The sequence below is a fragment of the Eumetopias jubatus genome, unplaced genomic scaffold (genome assembly GCF_037043125.1).
Source record: "Eumetopias jubatus isolate StellerSeaLion01/CBP00866 unplaced genomic scaffold, mEumJub1_p1.0 scaffold_14, whole genome shotgun sequence".
Taxonomy (NCBI): Eukaryota; Metazoa; Chordata; class Mammalia; order Carnivora; family Otariidae; genus Eumetopias; species Eumetopias jubatus.
This window is the reverse complement of record NW_028274820.1, coordinates 65270702-65287001: the sequence shown is the minus strand read 5'-3', so window position 1 is coordinate 65287001 and position 16300 is coordinate 65270702. Positions and strand designations below refer to the sequence as shown.

At 39.6% G+C, this 16300-nt stretch overlaps 1 protein-coding gene across 1 annotated transcript in view; it reads right to left on the bottom strand.

Annotated features, from left to right (window-relative positions):
* The window catches only part of BBS9 (Bardet-Biedl syndrome 9), a 470178-nt gene that overhangs the window by 73097 nt on the left and 380781 nt on the right, over positions 1 to 16300 (bottom strand). Inside the window, exon 21 of the mRNA XM_028092268.1 lies at positions 3354 to 3576. Within this exon, the coding sequence (XP_027948069.1) occupies positions 3354 to 3576 (223 nt within the window). The remainder of the gene's footprint in view (positions 1 to 3353; positions 3577 to 16300) is intronic.

Below are 16300 nucleotides of genomic sequence, written 5' to 3'. Positions count from 1 at the left end.
AATGAAAGTGCAATATTCCCCAGCAGAAAAAAATGTGAATCTGGAGCTCCAGGTAGGAGACAGTTAAGTTTAATGGTTCTACAATTAAAAAAAGACATACACCCAGAAAAGGGTGAGCTAAATCTTGATAGAGCATCTGAAGGTTCATAAAGGCAAACAGGAGAAATGTGAGGCAAAAAGTCCGTAAGGTAATTCCCAGTGGGAAAGATTTTCAAACTCTGGATGCCAGGGAGGATGTTGTCATCATGGCCTTTACTGGAGCAAAGAAAGGGCACATCCAAGGTGCCGGGCTCATAAAGTCATGAGGCTAGAAAAGACCAAGGGTTTTTTATTTTGAGATGTTTATCCATCTGCCATTTAATAGGGAACATGGTAAAATGACACACACTCCTGCCTTGTAATACCAACCACCAAGTCACTTCATCTTCCTAGGCCTCAGTTACCTCAGCTGTTAAGGGAGGGAGGTGAACCAGATGATTTCTAAGTTCCTGCCCAGCTTTTAAAAAAGATCATGTCTGTGAAAACTGCTTGTAAGCTTATGCGTTCAGTAACCCACTCCTTTCTAATATGCCACTTTCCTTTTGTGTATTCTGAAACAACTATTACAGCTACACTAACACTATAAATTGCACAATTACTGGCTTGAAGTAACACAGTAGTTCTTATTATCTCTGTGATGATGGGGATCATGGCACCTACGGAGATAATAAAAATGAAGCACAAAATAAAGATCAATCTTTACCATATTCCTCACAGCAAAGAAAAGACACTGTATGAAACTGTTTCTGCCCTTTTCCTCCCACACTGCTAGACTGGAGTGAAAAGAAGGCCAGATCAAGAACAGCTTACACAGAAGGAAGCTCAGGCTGGAAATGTGTTTGTACCACTGCGGTCTGTGTGGTCTAGAGGGAAGCACAGTGGGCTAGATTTGGATTCTAGACTGAACCCTTCCGGTCACCATATAACTCTGGGCAAGATATTTAGCTTTTCCTAAATCCGTTGTCTGTTTACAAAACAGCAGTAACTCTACATGTTTCTTCTACCTCAGACATGTGCTAAGTACAGAAATAAGTGTGTGAAAAATTTGAGTTCTAGGGAGGAAATGTATTATAGGCAATAATGGAGCATGTTAATGACAGAGAGCACTGATTTAACAATTTTTTAAAACTCACTACCATAATTAGATCAAAGCAAGCAGGACAGAGTCACTCAACCACAGTCAAAAACTGGGTCAAGTAGAAGCAATGAAGACCTTGATAGCGCAGCACAGATGCACAAAGCCTCAGTCTCCCCAGTGGACTGATCTTAGCTAGACTGGGCATGAGAGGCACAGACCTGGCTTATAGACTCCTGGTTTGTGAACAAATACATTTTCCATCTACCTGCATTTTTTCATTTCTCCCTCCCTCCCTTCTCTTCCTCTTTCCTGTGCCCCTTCCTTCCACACATTCAAAAATTCTGCACTGAGGGCTTATGTGGAAATAGCTCTCAAGATGCTTCTGAACCTAGTTATTTAAACAAATGACTAAAGTTTCATAATCAATAAATGTGGCTAAGGGAGCATCTGTTCTCTCCAGGTGTCAAGGTCTTTGCTCACAGCATTGCCACTGGCTATTCTCGAAGAGGCTCGGGCAGGGAGGCGGAGAACAAAGGGCAGGGCTGCCCAGGCCTGTACCGACGGGTAGCTATGCCAGCCAGTCAGGGGGCCGCTCCCACCTCTTTCTTAAGTTTTCTCTTTTATATATTTGTCCTTCTCCCTCAAGCTTCCTTTGTTTTTCTAATTGGCAAGGAAGGAGGGAGAGCCATATACTGAGTGCTGATCATAGTAAATATTTTTCATTTACTATCTCATTAAGCCTAAATATTTATTTCTTACAAATATAACCCTGTAATAGGGGACAGAAGACAGATGAGTAGAGGCCAAAGGACCAGTTGGGCGGACATGAACAGAGCAAGAGGAAGAGGGCCTAAATTAAGATAAACTATATTAGAACTGTTTCTATGTGGAAAGACATTTCTATTCTGAAATGGTCATATTAGAAAATTCTTTTGGAATAAAAGGTTCCATCCGAGTGCAAATAAGGTAAAAAAGATTTCAAATCACGGAATATAGCAACCCATGATGCCAAATCAACTACTCCCCGCCATGTATATCTGTAACAATGGTAAGAATTGTTGGAGTGTGTTTTATTTTTTGAGTGTGTCTTTACTTTTGAGTGTGTCTCAATCCCAAACATTGTCCTAGGTGCTTTACAAACATTTAAGGCCCCAGTGACAAGGAGGACATTATTATACCTACTTTCGAAAGGAAGAAACTAAGACTCTGGAAAGTTAACTAACATATCCAGGGTCATATAAGCGGTAAGGGATAAAGGCAGGACCCAAACACTGGTCTGTCTGCCTCCAGAGTCTGTCCTTATTAGATTATGCTATGCTGTCTCCATGTTTATCTTTTTAAGTTTTTGCTTGCATTCCTTTTTACTTCTAGGAATGCTGATTGAGGGGAAAAGGAAGCAAGAGGAAGAGCATCAGCATGTGGGGGAGGGGCACATAAGGCATGTGAGAAGGAAGAAGAGAAAACCACATCACTTCTCATACCCTGGTCCTTGCTTTAGAAGGAAAAAGATACTACAGCTGTTGCACTGAATTTACTTTATGTTCCCTGCTGTTGCCATAAGACAGACCACTAAGGGAAGCAGGACATGGGAGCTGCTGCCCCCGAGGGACCCAGGTGTAGCACCATTGATTGCTTAGCCCCTCTGACCATGGAAAGGGCTGACCGGGATGCCCATGGCCAGCACTAACTGCTCATGTTGGGGCAAGCTGGATCTCTCTCTACCTTGGCCTGTAGGCGCCATGTCTCCGCAGCCTGTTCACATCTCCTGATCCCAGTCTTTTTCTTTGTCTCTTCCCCCCTTATTCTGATGACCACAATCCAAGCGAACAGCAGTAGGCACGGGACTCGCTCATCTGGATTACATTAGCTGCTTGTATTATGCTATTTACATTTATGAAATATGGTATCGCGAGACCACATTTAGTAAAACTTTTTCTTAAAAATAGTTCTATTCTCTAATCCACTTTTTATTGGTTAGAAGCAAAACAAAATGGATCATATATTTAAAAGCAAAGGGAAGAAAAAAGACATACCATTCTAGAAATGTCTAGCAAGCAAATACCCCAAGAATATTTATCCAAGTGGTTACGCTGGGATATCTGAGGGGAAATGTGAAAGCAATTTTCTTGGCTATCATCACTTTAATATGAAATGTAAACCCCAAATACAACCTCAGGCACATTCCTTTAATTTGGGAAAAGTAGTCGTGTTTAGGGAACATGGACGAAGCTCTTACCTGGCATGACTATGGTCTGCGGAGCCGCTGCATCTGTACTTAGGCAGAGACGTCCACCCTTGGCTAATCTATCACAGAGCAAGGTGATATGTTTCTTCAGTCGGCTTGTGTCTTTGGGTATGTTCAGCTGGCTGCTGAGGTTCAAGGCCTGCTCCTTCGAACTCTTTGATAGGCAAGTCTTCAAGAGGTGGGAAATGGCAGCATCCACTGTTTCTTCCCAGCCCTGGATGCAAAAACCAATTTTGAATTTACACAAAGATTAAAAATGAGCAAAGGAGGCACTTGACTGTAAACCAGGTTATAAGATGGCGTGTTTATGTCCAAGTGTTGGGGGCCTTTTGAGAATTTGGTTTCTGAACTATTTCATAATAGTCTGGTTTCAAATTCTAGCTCTGTCAGCTGTTTGACCTTGAGCAAGTTACTTAATTCCTCTTAGCCTCATCCTTATCTACAAATGAGGATACTAAGAGTCTGCAGCTCCAAAGGCTGAGGTGATTAACTGAGATGATATAGGAAAACTATTTAGCCCTGTGCCAGACATAAGTCATAAATAACAATAACGATAATCGTCTCAGGTATAGGTATATTTGATGATCTGGATCCTGAAACTGCCAGGATTACAGTTCATTTGCTTTATCTTTCTGCTCAAGGAGAACTGGCCAGCACAGGAAGGACCTTTGGAGATCTTGGGGGAAACTGGAATGAAGAGAAAACCCTGGTGTCTCTCTCAGCTACTGATCCCACAGCCTTGGGGTTGCAGGCAGAAACCAGAGGAGCTTATTTCAAGAGGAATTTTGTGAGACATAAGCCTATCTGGTCCCACTTCACTGCCCAGGTGATAAAAAATGACACAAAATGAGGAAGTGGGCTTTTAACCCCACTTTAGCTGGGACTAGTATGGCTGTGCTACAGTGAAGACCTCGAGAAGTGCAGTGTCACCTTAGCACCGTGACGGCTGCAATCCTAGAAATACCAATGCTGGGCAGGGACCTCGTCATCATCATAGAGGGAACCACCAGCAAGACTGGCGTGAGGAGGCCCCACCCTCAGGTGGGTTCAGATAATAACAGAGCAAGAAGCAGGAGGAGTCAGCTCATGAGCGCCCACTGGGCATGGCCAGGGAGTCCTAGAGATAGCTGGGAAAGATTTTTATAGAGGTCCAGAGGTCCTAAGCAGCACAATAGGCAAGCCTAAGTGAAATCTGGGTATTGTTGCCAGTGTGACTCCATTTGTACCCAGAGGTTGGTAAAAGCTAGAGCACCATGGGCCTGACGATCAAAATGAAACTATAAAGGAAGACACTGAACGAATTTATTTGCATAGAATGCTACGGAATAGTCCAAGCCCCTTATATAAGAGGTAAGAAACCTGAGACTCGGCTGGAACCCCTGGGAAGCCTACAGTTAGCACCGCTCCAACCTCAAATATCCAAAGTGGATTAGGTTACTTCTCACCCTGTGCTGTAGTGGCTGGCTGCATGTTTGGTTTCCCCATGGGAGTGCCCGGAGTTCTCTGCACTCCTAGCACTATGCTTGATAAACAGAGGGTGATTAAGAAATGTGTTAGCTGGACAGAGAGATGGTAAGACATAGAACATAGAACTAGGTTGGGAGGACTTTAGAGATCCAGTCTTGTGGGATTTTCCTAGGACCCTGTTTGCAATAGCAACCATCTGCCTAAGCATGGTTGTCTTCACAGTCCAAAATTACTACTTTTGGAGGCAGTTCACTCCGTCCAGGGACATGTGTAACCAGCAGAAAGCTATTCTTATAGTGAGTCAAAATCTGCCCCGCTGGCCCTGAGTCTACCCTCCAGAGCCATGCACAATAAAGCTAACCTCTCTTCTACATGATAGCCCTTTATATCTGTGAAGACAGCAATTCTGTACCCTCTCCTCCAGAATAAATAACCTCAGTTCCTCCAGCTCTTCCCTATATAAACATGGTTTCAAGTTTTCTCTCTGTCCTGACCACTTGTATTTGAATGAGCTCCAAATTTAAACAATTAAAAATTTATACAGCTAACTAGAGAACCCCAAACTGACCCCCAGGACACCAGGCTGGGGTTGGGAGTGCAGGGTAGGAGAGGGCCATCCCTCCCATTTACTGGGAATTCTCCCTGCCAGCCAGGCCTTTGGTTGCCTCTGATCTCTTGACAGCTGCCTCAACTCTTGATTCACAGTGAGCAACCAGACAACTAAACTCTAGACCTTTTCCATACTTGCCACATGTCTTCCTTCCGCGCTAATGGAGTTGGTTCTTTAGACCTAAGTGTGAACTCTCTGTATGTCCAATGGAGAACTTCCCACTAATTGCCAAAATTAAGGGTTTTTGCCCTACTGAGCCATTATAAATAGCACTGACTAAATTAGGATACAAATTAATTACAATGATCTTGAAAATCCTTTCAGGAGATGTCACAGACTGTGAAAAGAGCTTCCTACCCCAAACCACTGAAGAATAATAAACCATTATTTACCACAAAGACTCTCTATACAAAATCCAAATCTAAACTAGACCAATACCTAAAATTGAATTTGTATTTCAAGATAATGGGTTTAAGACAAAATAGTAAACCAGGTGAACCAGAAAACATATTTTTAAGTTGCCTTTGGAGCCACTGACAAAGAACTCTGGAGTATAAGAAGGAAAGATCCTTTGTATATAATTTGGCATTTGTGTGCTCTGTGGTCATTTCAGCATTAAAACAGTTCCTACTATTTTATAGACTATTTGTCTAAGCAAACTACTGTTTTCATAAGATTACAGTAGCATATTAGATAATTTAAGTAGATATGGCATTTAGTTAACATAGAAGTACTATGAATTTCCTCTCTTACTGCCAACTTGCAGATCAAGTCAAAACCATGTCATAGTTGGCATGGATATTTCTTTAATATAATGAGGCATAATGCCAATACTTCAGAAGGATTGCTACTAAAATATAGGATTATTATTTAGAAGGACTGTATTGCTAAATAAACTCAAATATGATAATAAAAGGAATGCTATGAGACAAATGAAGAGCCTTTGAAATGAGAGTTTTGTTAAATAAAAATGCAATGTGATAATTTACTGATCAAACACATAGCAAAATTACCTCACAAAATGTGAGACAAAAATATGTGGAAATGTAGAATCTTCAAGTATGAGAAGCACGTTAAAGGTAAGCGATTTTAACCATCTTTTTAGTGTTTGAATCCACCACCTTTATTTACAGCTCTTAAATTGACAAGTTTAATGTCCAGTTTTAATGTCTATACAAACACACACACACACACCATGCATATACCTAACCTTTATCCTTTATAGCTGAGTATCAATTGTACTAATAATTTTGCCTCTTCTAATTGTAAGAGTAGAAGAAAATCTTAATTTGGGGAAAATTGTGCTAAAAGTGTCTGGAAAGGGAGAAAATACTAAGCATGTGCTCTTCTGTAAGAACTGATATGATTTTAGTTTTCAAATCCCAGCTATCTCATGTGTGGCTTTTAGAAAACAACAGCAGGTAGGAAGTTAAATAAAAAATGTGTGAATCAATCAATCAATAAATTTAAGGGGCACCTGGGTGGCTCAGTCAGTTAAGCATCTGCCTTCAGCTCAGGTCATGGTCTCAGGGTCCTGGGATCGAGCCCCAAGTCAGACTCCCTGCTCAGTGGGGAGCCTGCTTCTCTCTCACCCTCTTCCCCTTCCCCCCTGCTCATGCTCAGGCCTTCTCTCTGTCTCAAATAAATAAGATCTTATAAATTTTTTTAAATAAATTTAAATGTACATGTTATTCTGTTTTATCTTCTTTATAACCCATGTCAGTTAGAAATTAATATATTTATTAGGTTTTTTGGTGCTTACTTCATCCAGTTTAGTATTGATAATTAGGGTTTTCCTTTGTTCCCAAGGTCTCAGCTCAACCCCATCTTCCTCTCATGCAGAGGGCTCAAAATGTTGAGCTATTTACCTCTGAAAAGTAAAACAGCCCTTTGAACCTAAAACACAATAAAATAAAACTTTTTAAAATTATACCAAGCTGAAGGGAATTAAGAGTACATTTACGGTAATGAGCACTGAGTAATGTCTAGAATTGCTGAATCACTCTATTGTACGCCTGAAACTAATATAATACTGTACGTTAACCATACTGGAATTAAAATTTTAAAAAATAGAAAAAACTGACCCAAAAACTAACACAAACCTTTAAGAATTAAAAAAAAAAAAAATGACACCAAGCTGTATGGCCTCAATGGCATCTTAGTAAGTTTCAGATTATTATACTCAACAGTTTTTATAAAATAAAGCTTTGAAAAAAAAATCGGCTTTATATTTTTCATCCTATCAATAATAAAATGAAACACTTGCCAATCATTCTTTTTAAATTTTAAACCAAAGTGATTTATTGGACTTTGGAGTTCTCTACTTCTTTGTCATGATTCAAAAGCTGTAAAAGTCTAATTCACATTTCAACCAAAAGGAGAACAGGGTACTGGGCTTATCAACACTGCTTTGTGAAAAAATGAAGCATATTGCTTCCTAATGGAGGACAATCTAAAAACTCTGGCAAACAGAAAACAAGTGACCTTCATAGAGTTTAGCTGCAATACAACCAGAAAGCATGAGGTTGCTTTAAACAACATACTCTGGTCCTGTTTCCTTAAGCTTATGTTTTGCATTTGATCTGTACTCCCATGCTGACCTCAATGCTATCTACAGTAGATTACTTGAATTATCATAAAACTTGATCCTGGATAGCCATATTCATTTTAAAAATATTTCATTTATTTATTTGAGAGAGAGTCAGAGTACAAGCGAGGGACAGAGGGAGAGGTAGAGGGACAAGCAGACTCCCTGTTGAGCACGGAGCCCAATACAGGGCCGACATAGGGCTCAACCCCAGGACCCTCGGATCATGACCTGAGCTGAAGTCAGATGCTAAGGCAACTGAGACACCCAGGTGCCCCTAGACATATTCAGTTTTAAAATAAAACATCAATGACGTCCAATGGAGCCAATCACCCTCACTAAGCACTAACAATTGCTTCAAGAAAAGCTCCTGATCAATATGCACTATTCAGAAGCAACATACAAAAAAACATTAAGACTGGAAAATCAAATTGATAATGAAGATTCCAGAGGAAAGTTCCTTCTAGCAATGGTAGATTAGGTAATTTCAACTAATTATCCCATGGAAAATAACTAGAGACAAATATATAAAAATCATTTCTTTGAAGGTACAAGATAGGGGACAATGGAGGCCCAAGAAGGTGAGCTCCAAGAAAGTAAATACTAAGTTTGATGCTGCTTTTCCCGCTGAGGTCATTAGCCTGACTAATATGCATCACTTATCCTTCACTTATTCACCATTTCATGCTAATGACTTATGCTTACTTATAATTTCCATAGAAGCGTCAGCATAGATCATGAAAGGTGCATTGGCTTAGAAGTCAGGAGACCTAGGCTGAATTGTGGCACCTTTCCTTACAAGCTGTTCGTCTCTAGGAAAGTTATTTTAGTTCTCTGGGTCTTGGTTTCCTCATCAGTTAAAGACCAGAAAATGAATTTCCCTTGCCAGATGCTCGCAGATTTGAGACATATTTAGCAATTGTATATACTTAATTCCATGCTATCATTCTTTCTTGTAAGAGTTCTCTCCAAAAGGTTATCTTTTCTGAGCTGGTTCCCATGAATAATAGCCCCAGAAATAACAGCAACGGCAGCAACAAGAGTAAAAACCTCTTATGTGCTAGAAAATATGCTGAAAATTTTACAAATAATATTTTGGTTAATTCTTACTACTATCCTATGAAGGTAGGCATTGCAACTTCCAGCTAAGGCTCTAGATATAAAGTATTGCACCATAAAATGACACAATTATTAAAAGGAGGAGCTGTAATGGAATCCAGGATTATGCGGCCCTAAATGCCCTGCTCCTTATCTCCCCATGCTCTAGATTTTGGAGGAGACAGAAGAGACCTTTACACAGCTCCAAGTCAAAAATGAGAGACTGGTAAAGGGTGGAGACGGGAGTGAGAAAGTCAAGAATGCAGGTTTCAGAGAAGAATTAAATTTGTTAACGTTTTCCTAAGATGACATTGAAAATTATCTGTCATAGCAACCAGGGAAAACACAAGTAATATTTTCAGAGATCAGCCTGAGAAAACATTGTAAACCACCACAATTGCTTCATATATGATAGTTACTTAGATGGGTTGGTATATATGTTTGCGTATTTGTTTGCTGTTTTTAAGCAAATAAAAGTTACTTTCATCCTAAGAAAACTAATGAAATTAAAAAATAAATCTTGACCACTATGCTACAGAGCACTTCTTTCTCATTTCATTGTATGTCTTGCAATCTACTGTCATCAGATCATCTTAGGCTCCTTTTACTAAACTTGGCTTTAGAAAATATCATATGAGGTCTTCTCCCCCAGAAAATTTATGGGCACAATTAACATATTAACAGAACCAAAATTTAAATCAGCTTCTGGACTCAAATGAATAATCTGCATATAATTAAATAAGATTTTATCTATGTCAGTTTAGATGGGTCAAACTTTCAGAAGAGTCCATCAAAGCTTTAGCACCTGGGCACCTGGGTGGCTCAGTTGGTTAAGTGACTGCCTTTAGCTCAGGTCATGATCCTGGAGTCCTAGGATCGAGTCCCGCATAGGGCTCCCTGCTTGGCAGGGAGTCTGCTACTCCCTCTGACCCTCCCCCCTCTCATGTGCTCTCTCTCTCTCTCTCTCTCTCTCATTCTCTCTCTCAAATAAATAAAAAAAAGCCTTAGCACCTGCATAAACTACTGAAACTGACACCTAGGAATGGTCTATGAGTCTGAATTATAGTTGCTTGTTTCAGGGATTCACTATTAAGAATACTTGAAGCAGCCACTCCTATAATAAAATCATAAGTCACATGGGGTCATAGACTCCCTAAGTACCCATATCTGATGGAGTCTGGGGAAAACTTAACAAAGCTAGAACAAGAGAAGAACCATGTGAACAAAGTAAAGGCATCAACTCCTCCCCCTGATGATGCTTTGTTCTTAACACTCTCAAAGAACAAGGAATGACCAAAATCAGGGGAAAGCGTCCAAAAAAAGTGTGAAGATGTACAGGATCCTTTTCTTTATGTTTTTCTCTCCTCCCTTTAATTAGTTTGGGTTCTTCAGAACCACCCAGTAGCTTCACTATTTTAAGATGTGACTACCTACTTCTTTCTTAGTCAAGGCTACCAATGGATCTGAAATAGCTACAAGAAGGTCCACATACTAGGTTTCTATTTCTATTTTCTTTTAAACAGAATTCTGGAGAAGGAGAAAAGGTATTTAGAATGGTATCGTAAGTTACTGAGTGGCACATCATTCAATGTTAGTGTCATTTTTCACAATCAAGCCAAGGTAACAAATTCAACAGCACAAATCTCACAGTTCAACAGTAATTATTTATGAGATGGTATGTTTATCCCCATATTGATCCTAATTTTAAATGTCTTTGTCCATTTAATAAAGCACTAGTTTTAATCAATATAGTCATTTATTTATTTTATGAATATTTATTTAGACCTGACTGATACAAGACATTACACTAAATATTGTAAGGTTAAAAAAAAGGGGATCAGACATGGATCCTATCTTCAAGTAACTTTCACTCAAGTAATAACATAAGAATGTATACAAAAATGATGATGAAGAAAATGAAATGTATTTAGAAAGAGGTACAGGTAAAGTGATTTTCGAATGATTTTTGTTTTAGCCTCCTTCCTAGAAGAACATCAAGAATTATCTGCCAATAAGTTATTCAAGATAGAAGGTCTTTACACTTGTCTACATAATAAGGTAACTTGCCATCAGTTTTCTGCAAAACTCAGTATATATTTTGAGTTCATCCCAGTGCTATGTGAAATAAACCACAAGTCAATTAAATTTGCCCATTAAATTATCTAGTATAGAATCTAACACAGGTAGACATAAGTACAAAATATAAGTTATACTTATCCTTGTTAAAGTAGTCAAATTGGAGAAGAGTAAAACTTCAGTATGATCAACTCTTCTGCTTATTTTTTAATTGGAGTATTCATTTTTTGTGTGTTGAGTTTTATAAGTTCTTCATATATTTTGGATACTAACCCTTTATCAGATATGTCATTTGCAAATATCTTTTCCCATTTGAAGACATGAACAGACATTTTTCCAAAGAAGACATACAGATGGCCAACAGACACATGAAAAGATGCTTGACATCACTGATCATCAGGGCAATACAAATCAAAGCTACAATGAAATATCACCTCATACTTGTCAGAATGGCTAAAATCAACAGCACAAGAAACAACAGGTATAGGGAAGGATGTGGCAAAAGGGGAACCCTCTTGCACTGTTCCTGGGAATGCAAATTGATGCAGCCACTCCGGAAAACAGCATGGAGGTTCTTCAAAAAGTTAAAAGTAGAACTGGGATGCCTGGGTTGCTCAGTTGGTTAAGCATCTGTCTTCGGCTCAGGTCATGATCCCAGGGTCCTGGGATTGAGTCCCACATCAGGCTCCTTGCTCAGTGGGGAGTCTGCTTCTCCCTCTGCCTGCCGCTCTCCCTGCTTGTGCTCTCGCTCTCTCTCTGACAAATAAATAAATAAAATCTTTAAAAAAAAAAATAGAACTCCCCTATGATCCAGCAATTGTAGTAGTAGGTATTTACCCAAAGAATACAAAAATATTAATTCAAAGGGATACATGCCTATCTACAATAGTCAAATTATGGAAATAGCCCAAGTGTCCAACAACTGAGGAATGGATAAAGAAGATGTGATATATTCAGCCATAAAAAAGAATGAAATCTTGCCATTTGCAACAATGTGGATGGAGCTAGAGAACAGTATGCTAAGCAAAGTAAGTCAGTCAGAGAAAGGCAAATGCCACATGATTTCACTCATATGTGGAATTTAAGAAACAAAACAAATGAGCATGAGGGGAGAAAAGAGCGAGGCAAACCAAGAAACAGACTCTTAACTACAGAGAACAAACTGATGGTCACCAGAGGGGAGGTGGGTGGGGGGATGGGTTAAATAGGTGATGGGGATTAAGGAGGCACTTGTGGTAATGAGCACCGGGTGATGTATGGAAGTACTGAATCACTATATTGTACACCTGAAACTAATATTACACTGTATGTTAACTAACTGGAATTTAATTAAAAATTTTTAAAAATCCTTCAAGGTTTTTTATCTTTTTTTATATCTTTTTTATCTTTTTGAATAAGATCACCTGGTCAAAAGTTTCCCCATGGAATCAGGCTGTTCATTTTTGTGAGCCCTCTAGTTTAGATTCAAATCTTGCCTGGTATTTTCTAGGCATGGTTCCTCATCTGTAAACTGGAACTAGTAGTCCTGAGACAAGGATGTGAGTGCAAATAGTTTATCCAAGAGCTGATCCAAGAAGTACCAGGGGTGAGTGAGGAAGTGAGATTGGGAAGGGGGGAAAAGCCAATAAACCGTGCTGTCAAGCAATTACCATTAAAGGCAACTGTGCAACCCTGTTGGACTACTCTGGGAGATTGTGCATAACATACCTTGGACTTTCCTGGTCAGAGGGACAAGGGAGCTAGGGTATTAATCTACCAACTCCCACCAGTCACTGACTGAACACAGTGGCTGTACAGCCTCTGCCAAACAGTAAGAGTACTCGGGCAAAAAGCTGTACATGTTAAGAAGGCAGAAGCTTTCAGGAATGGTGGGAAGTGAAGAGATATGGGCAGATCACACATAGCATCTGCTAAAACCCCCTACTTCAAAGATGCATAGGATTAAATGGGGTAACATATGTAGAGTCCTTGGCCAATACATAATACTTAATAATGCTCAATAAGAGTTAATTTTCTTACATTATTTTGAATTGTGGGAAGCAGGCCTATCTCTCTCTCTCTCTCTACTTCTCCTTCTGTATGTGTGTGTGATTCCTCTCCTTTTTTCTCTACAAACCAGGGAAATCCTCTAATTAGTGAAGTTTACAGGCCTTGGTTCTGAGATTGCTAAAAACTATATAGAAATATTTATAACCTTGAATTTAGAACAAATGGGTTAGAATGCAACTAACCATTGCCATTAAGCCACAGAAATTAGATTTTAGTTCCAGGAAAGTGGAAAGTCTCACTACTCTCAAGGCAGAAAGTGAAGCATATTCCTGTTAACGATACCAGTGATTTCCTCTGCATATTCATATTCACTGTGGTGAGAGGGAAGACCTGGGTTCCTACAGTTCTCATAAATGACATATAGGGAAATTTAAACTCAGATTTCATAACTGTGTTATGCAATCTGCCAGATTAAAAGTGGTATCAATAGGTACTCAACCTTCATTACTTTTCACAGCTTATTTGTGGCTTTCTCTTCAAAAAGCAGCAACTAATAAGATTTTTTTTCCTATTTATGTGAAATCTGCTTCTGGTCAAGGATGTCTGCTCCAAATGGAAAACTAAGGCCTTTCCTTTTTCAATAACTTCCTGTCCCCAACTCAAACTACTCAGAGGTTTCCTGTTAATAAAAAATGACTATAATTATAATTGTTAGTCTGTACTTAACAATTACATTCCATCAATTCCAGGAGTTTCCTCCCCCCACCCCAATTTTAACATCTCTGAAATAGGGATGTATCTTATCTAACAACTGCTGGCTTCCAGGCTCCAATAATGCTATCGTTGTCAGTGTCTGTGTATGCACAGCCTTTGTCCCAGCTATTTTTATATTGTCACTTCAACTGACATATGTGCAATGCTCAGACTCCCCTATTGAACTGTCATTTAAAATATCTTTAAAAATTATGCTATGACTCACTGAATAAAAAAGGTGGAATGGGGCAGTAGGAAGTATAAATTTGAAATCAGTGAAGCAAATATTTACGACAGAAGAATGACAACAATTCATATTTTCTTGCAAAAGCTAAGTGCTTTCCAGGATGTAAGACAAGAAGATACAGATAGAAGAAGTCTTTTATGTTTTGTTACTGAGATACATGCACTCAGGTTACATCCTATGCCAAGCCATACAACTGAAGTAGGAGAAATTACCAAATCCCTGGAAGAGAAGTGGTTTGATTAATTAATGTATCACAGAGAACTACTGTTCAAGCAATAAACATCAATTTGCCTAAAACTTCCTGCTAACTCTGGATGGAAGCTACTTAACTTCAGCAACATCTGATTCAACTGAGAGCAAAAAATAAGGCTTTGAGCTTAGTCAAAAAGGAAAGTATTTAAAACGGATATAAGAGGCTCTGACAAAAGTCGGGAAGGCAATAGTGGCACGCTCTGAAATGCTGCATCAACAAGCCTCTTCATGGGTGCCTGGGTGGCTCATTCATTAAGCACCTGCCTTCTGCTCAGGTCATGATCCCAGGGTCCTGGGATCGAGCCCCGCATTGGGCTCCCTGCTCTGCAGGAAGCCTGCTTCTCCCTCTCCCACTCCCCCTGCTTGTGCTCCCTCACTCACTGTGTCTCCCTCTGTCAAATAAATAAATAAAATCTTTAAAAAAAAAAAGCCTCTTTGTGGCACACAGGTCACACACATGGCACATAGGACAATGCTACATGGAAAAACATGGATAGCAATGACATGTAGAGTTGAAAGATGAGTTAAGAGAATCGAATTTTGAATGTGAAGAAGTGTCAAGAACACTTAAACCAATTTATGTTGCCTGATTCAGACATGAGAGTAATAGATAATAAAATATATGTCTAAAGTCTAAAAGAGCTCCTTCAATACTTATTAAAAACCTTACATGAGGGGTGTCTGGGTGGCTCAGTTGTCACGTGTCTGCCTTCGGCTCAGGTCATGGTCCCAGGGTCCTGGGATCGAGCCCCGCATCGGGCTCCCTGCTCCACGGGAAGCCTGCTTCTCCCTCTCCCACTCCCCCTGCTTGTGCTCCCTCACTCACTGTGTCTCTCTCTGTCAAATAAATACATAAAATCTTTAAAAAAAAATCTTACGTGACCAAAAACACTGTCATAGTTTAATTGACAGTGTTTTTTTTTTCTAAGTGGTCTATAAAATAATGCTGCAACTTATAGCAGCTTATTGTTCAAAACCAGTAGTAGTATTAATAACTAATAATTCTTAGATGATCATCATATTCCCGGCTCCACATTTGGTATTTTATGTATATTATCTCAATTAGTCCTTACAGGAATCCTAAGAGGTATATAAAGGGTATCCTCATGATGCCCGCACACCTCTGACAAGTAGTTCCCAAATGAGGTCACAGATGTAATGCAATTTTTTTAAAGATTTTATTTATTTATTTGAGAGAGAGAGCACAAGTGGGGTGCGGGGCAGAGAGAGAAGCAGACTCCCTGCTAAGCAGGGACCCCGCCCCACCCTCACCACCCAGATGCAGGGCTCGATTCCGGGACTGCAGGGTCATGACCTGAGCCAAAGCAGATGCTTAACCAACTGAGGCACCCAGGCGCCCTTGTAATGCAATTTTTTAAAACATGGCTTAGCACCTCTGTACATACAGTAGTAGTAGTATTTTGGTCAGTATACATAACTAAACATCAAAACCCTGAATCTGAAAATGATGATGGAGACACCCAAGGGAGGCTCAGTATGTGGTCTACTTCACTGAGACCAACAAGCAAAGCAATTTTCAGTTACTTTGTGTGAAAACTAGAATTTGGATCATGTCTTCTTGAGGAAGAAAAACCTTGGTATATATTTTTTTCATTAAATGTTTATTGTGTTTCAGTCAATCATTTGTAGTAGGCCACAGCCAAACCGAATTATGCAATACAGATAATATAGTACAAGAAAGGATATACCTGCAATGCAAAAAGAAACTCCATGTGCAACAGCTCCTCAGATGCTGACGTGGCCCCGCTCCCAGCCTAACTGTGAGAAAGGCAGTGAGCCTCTGGTTCTAAACACCTCTGAACTGGCAGAGTCCCCGCCCTGCACAAACTGTGTTTTCC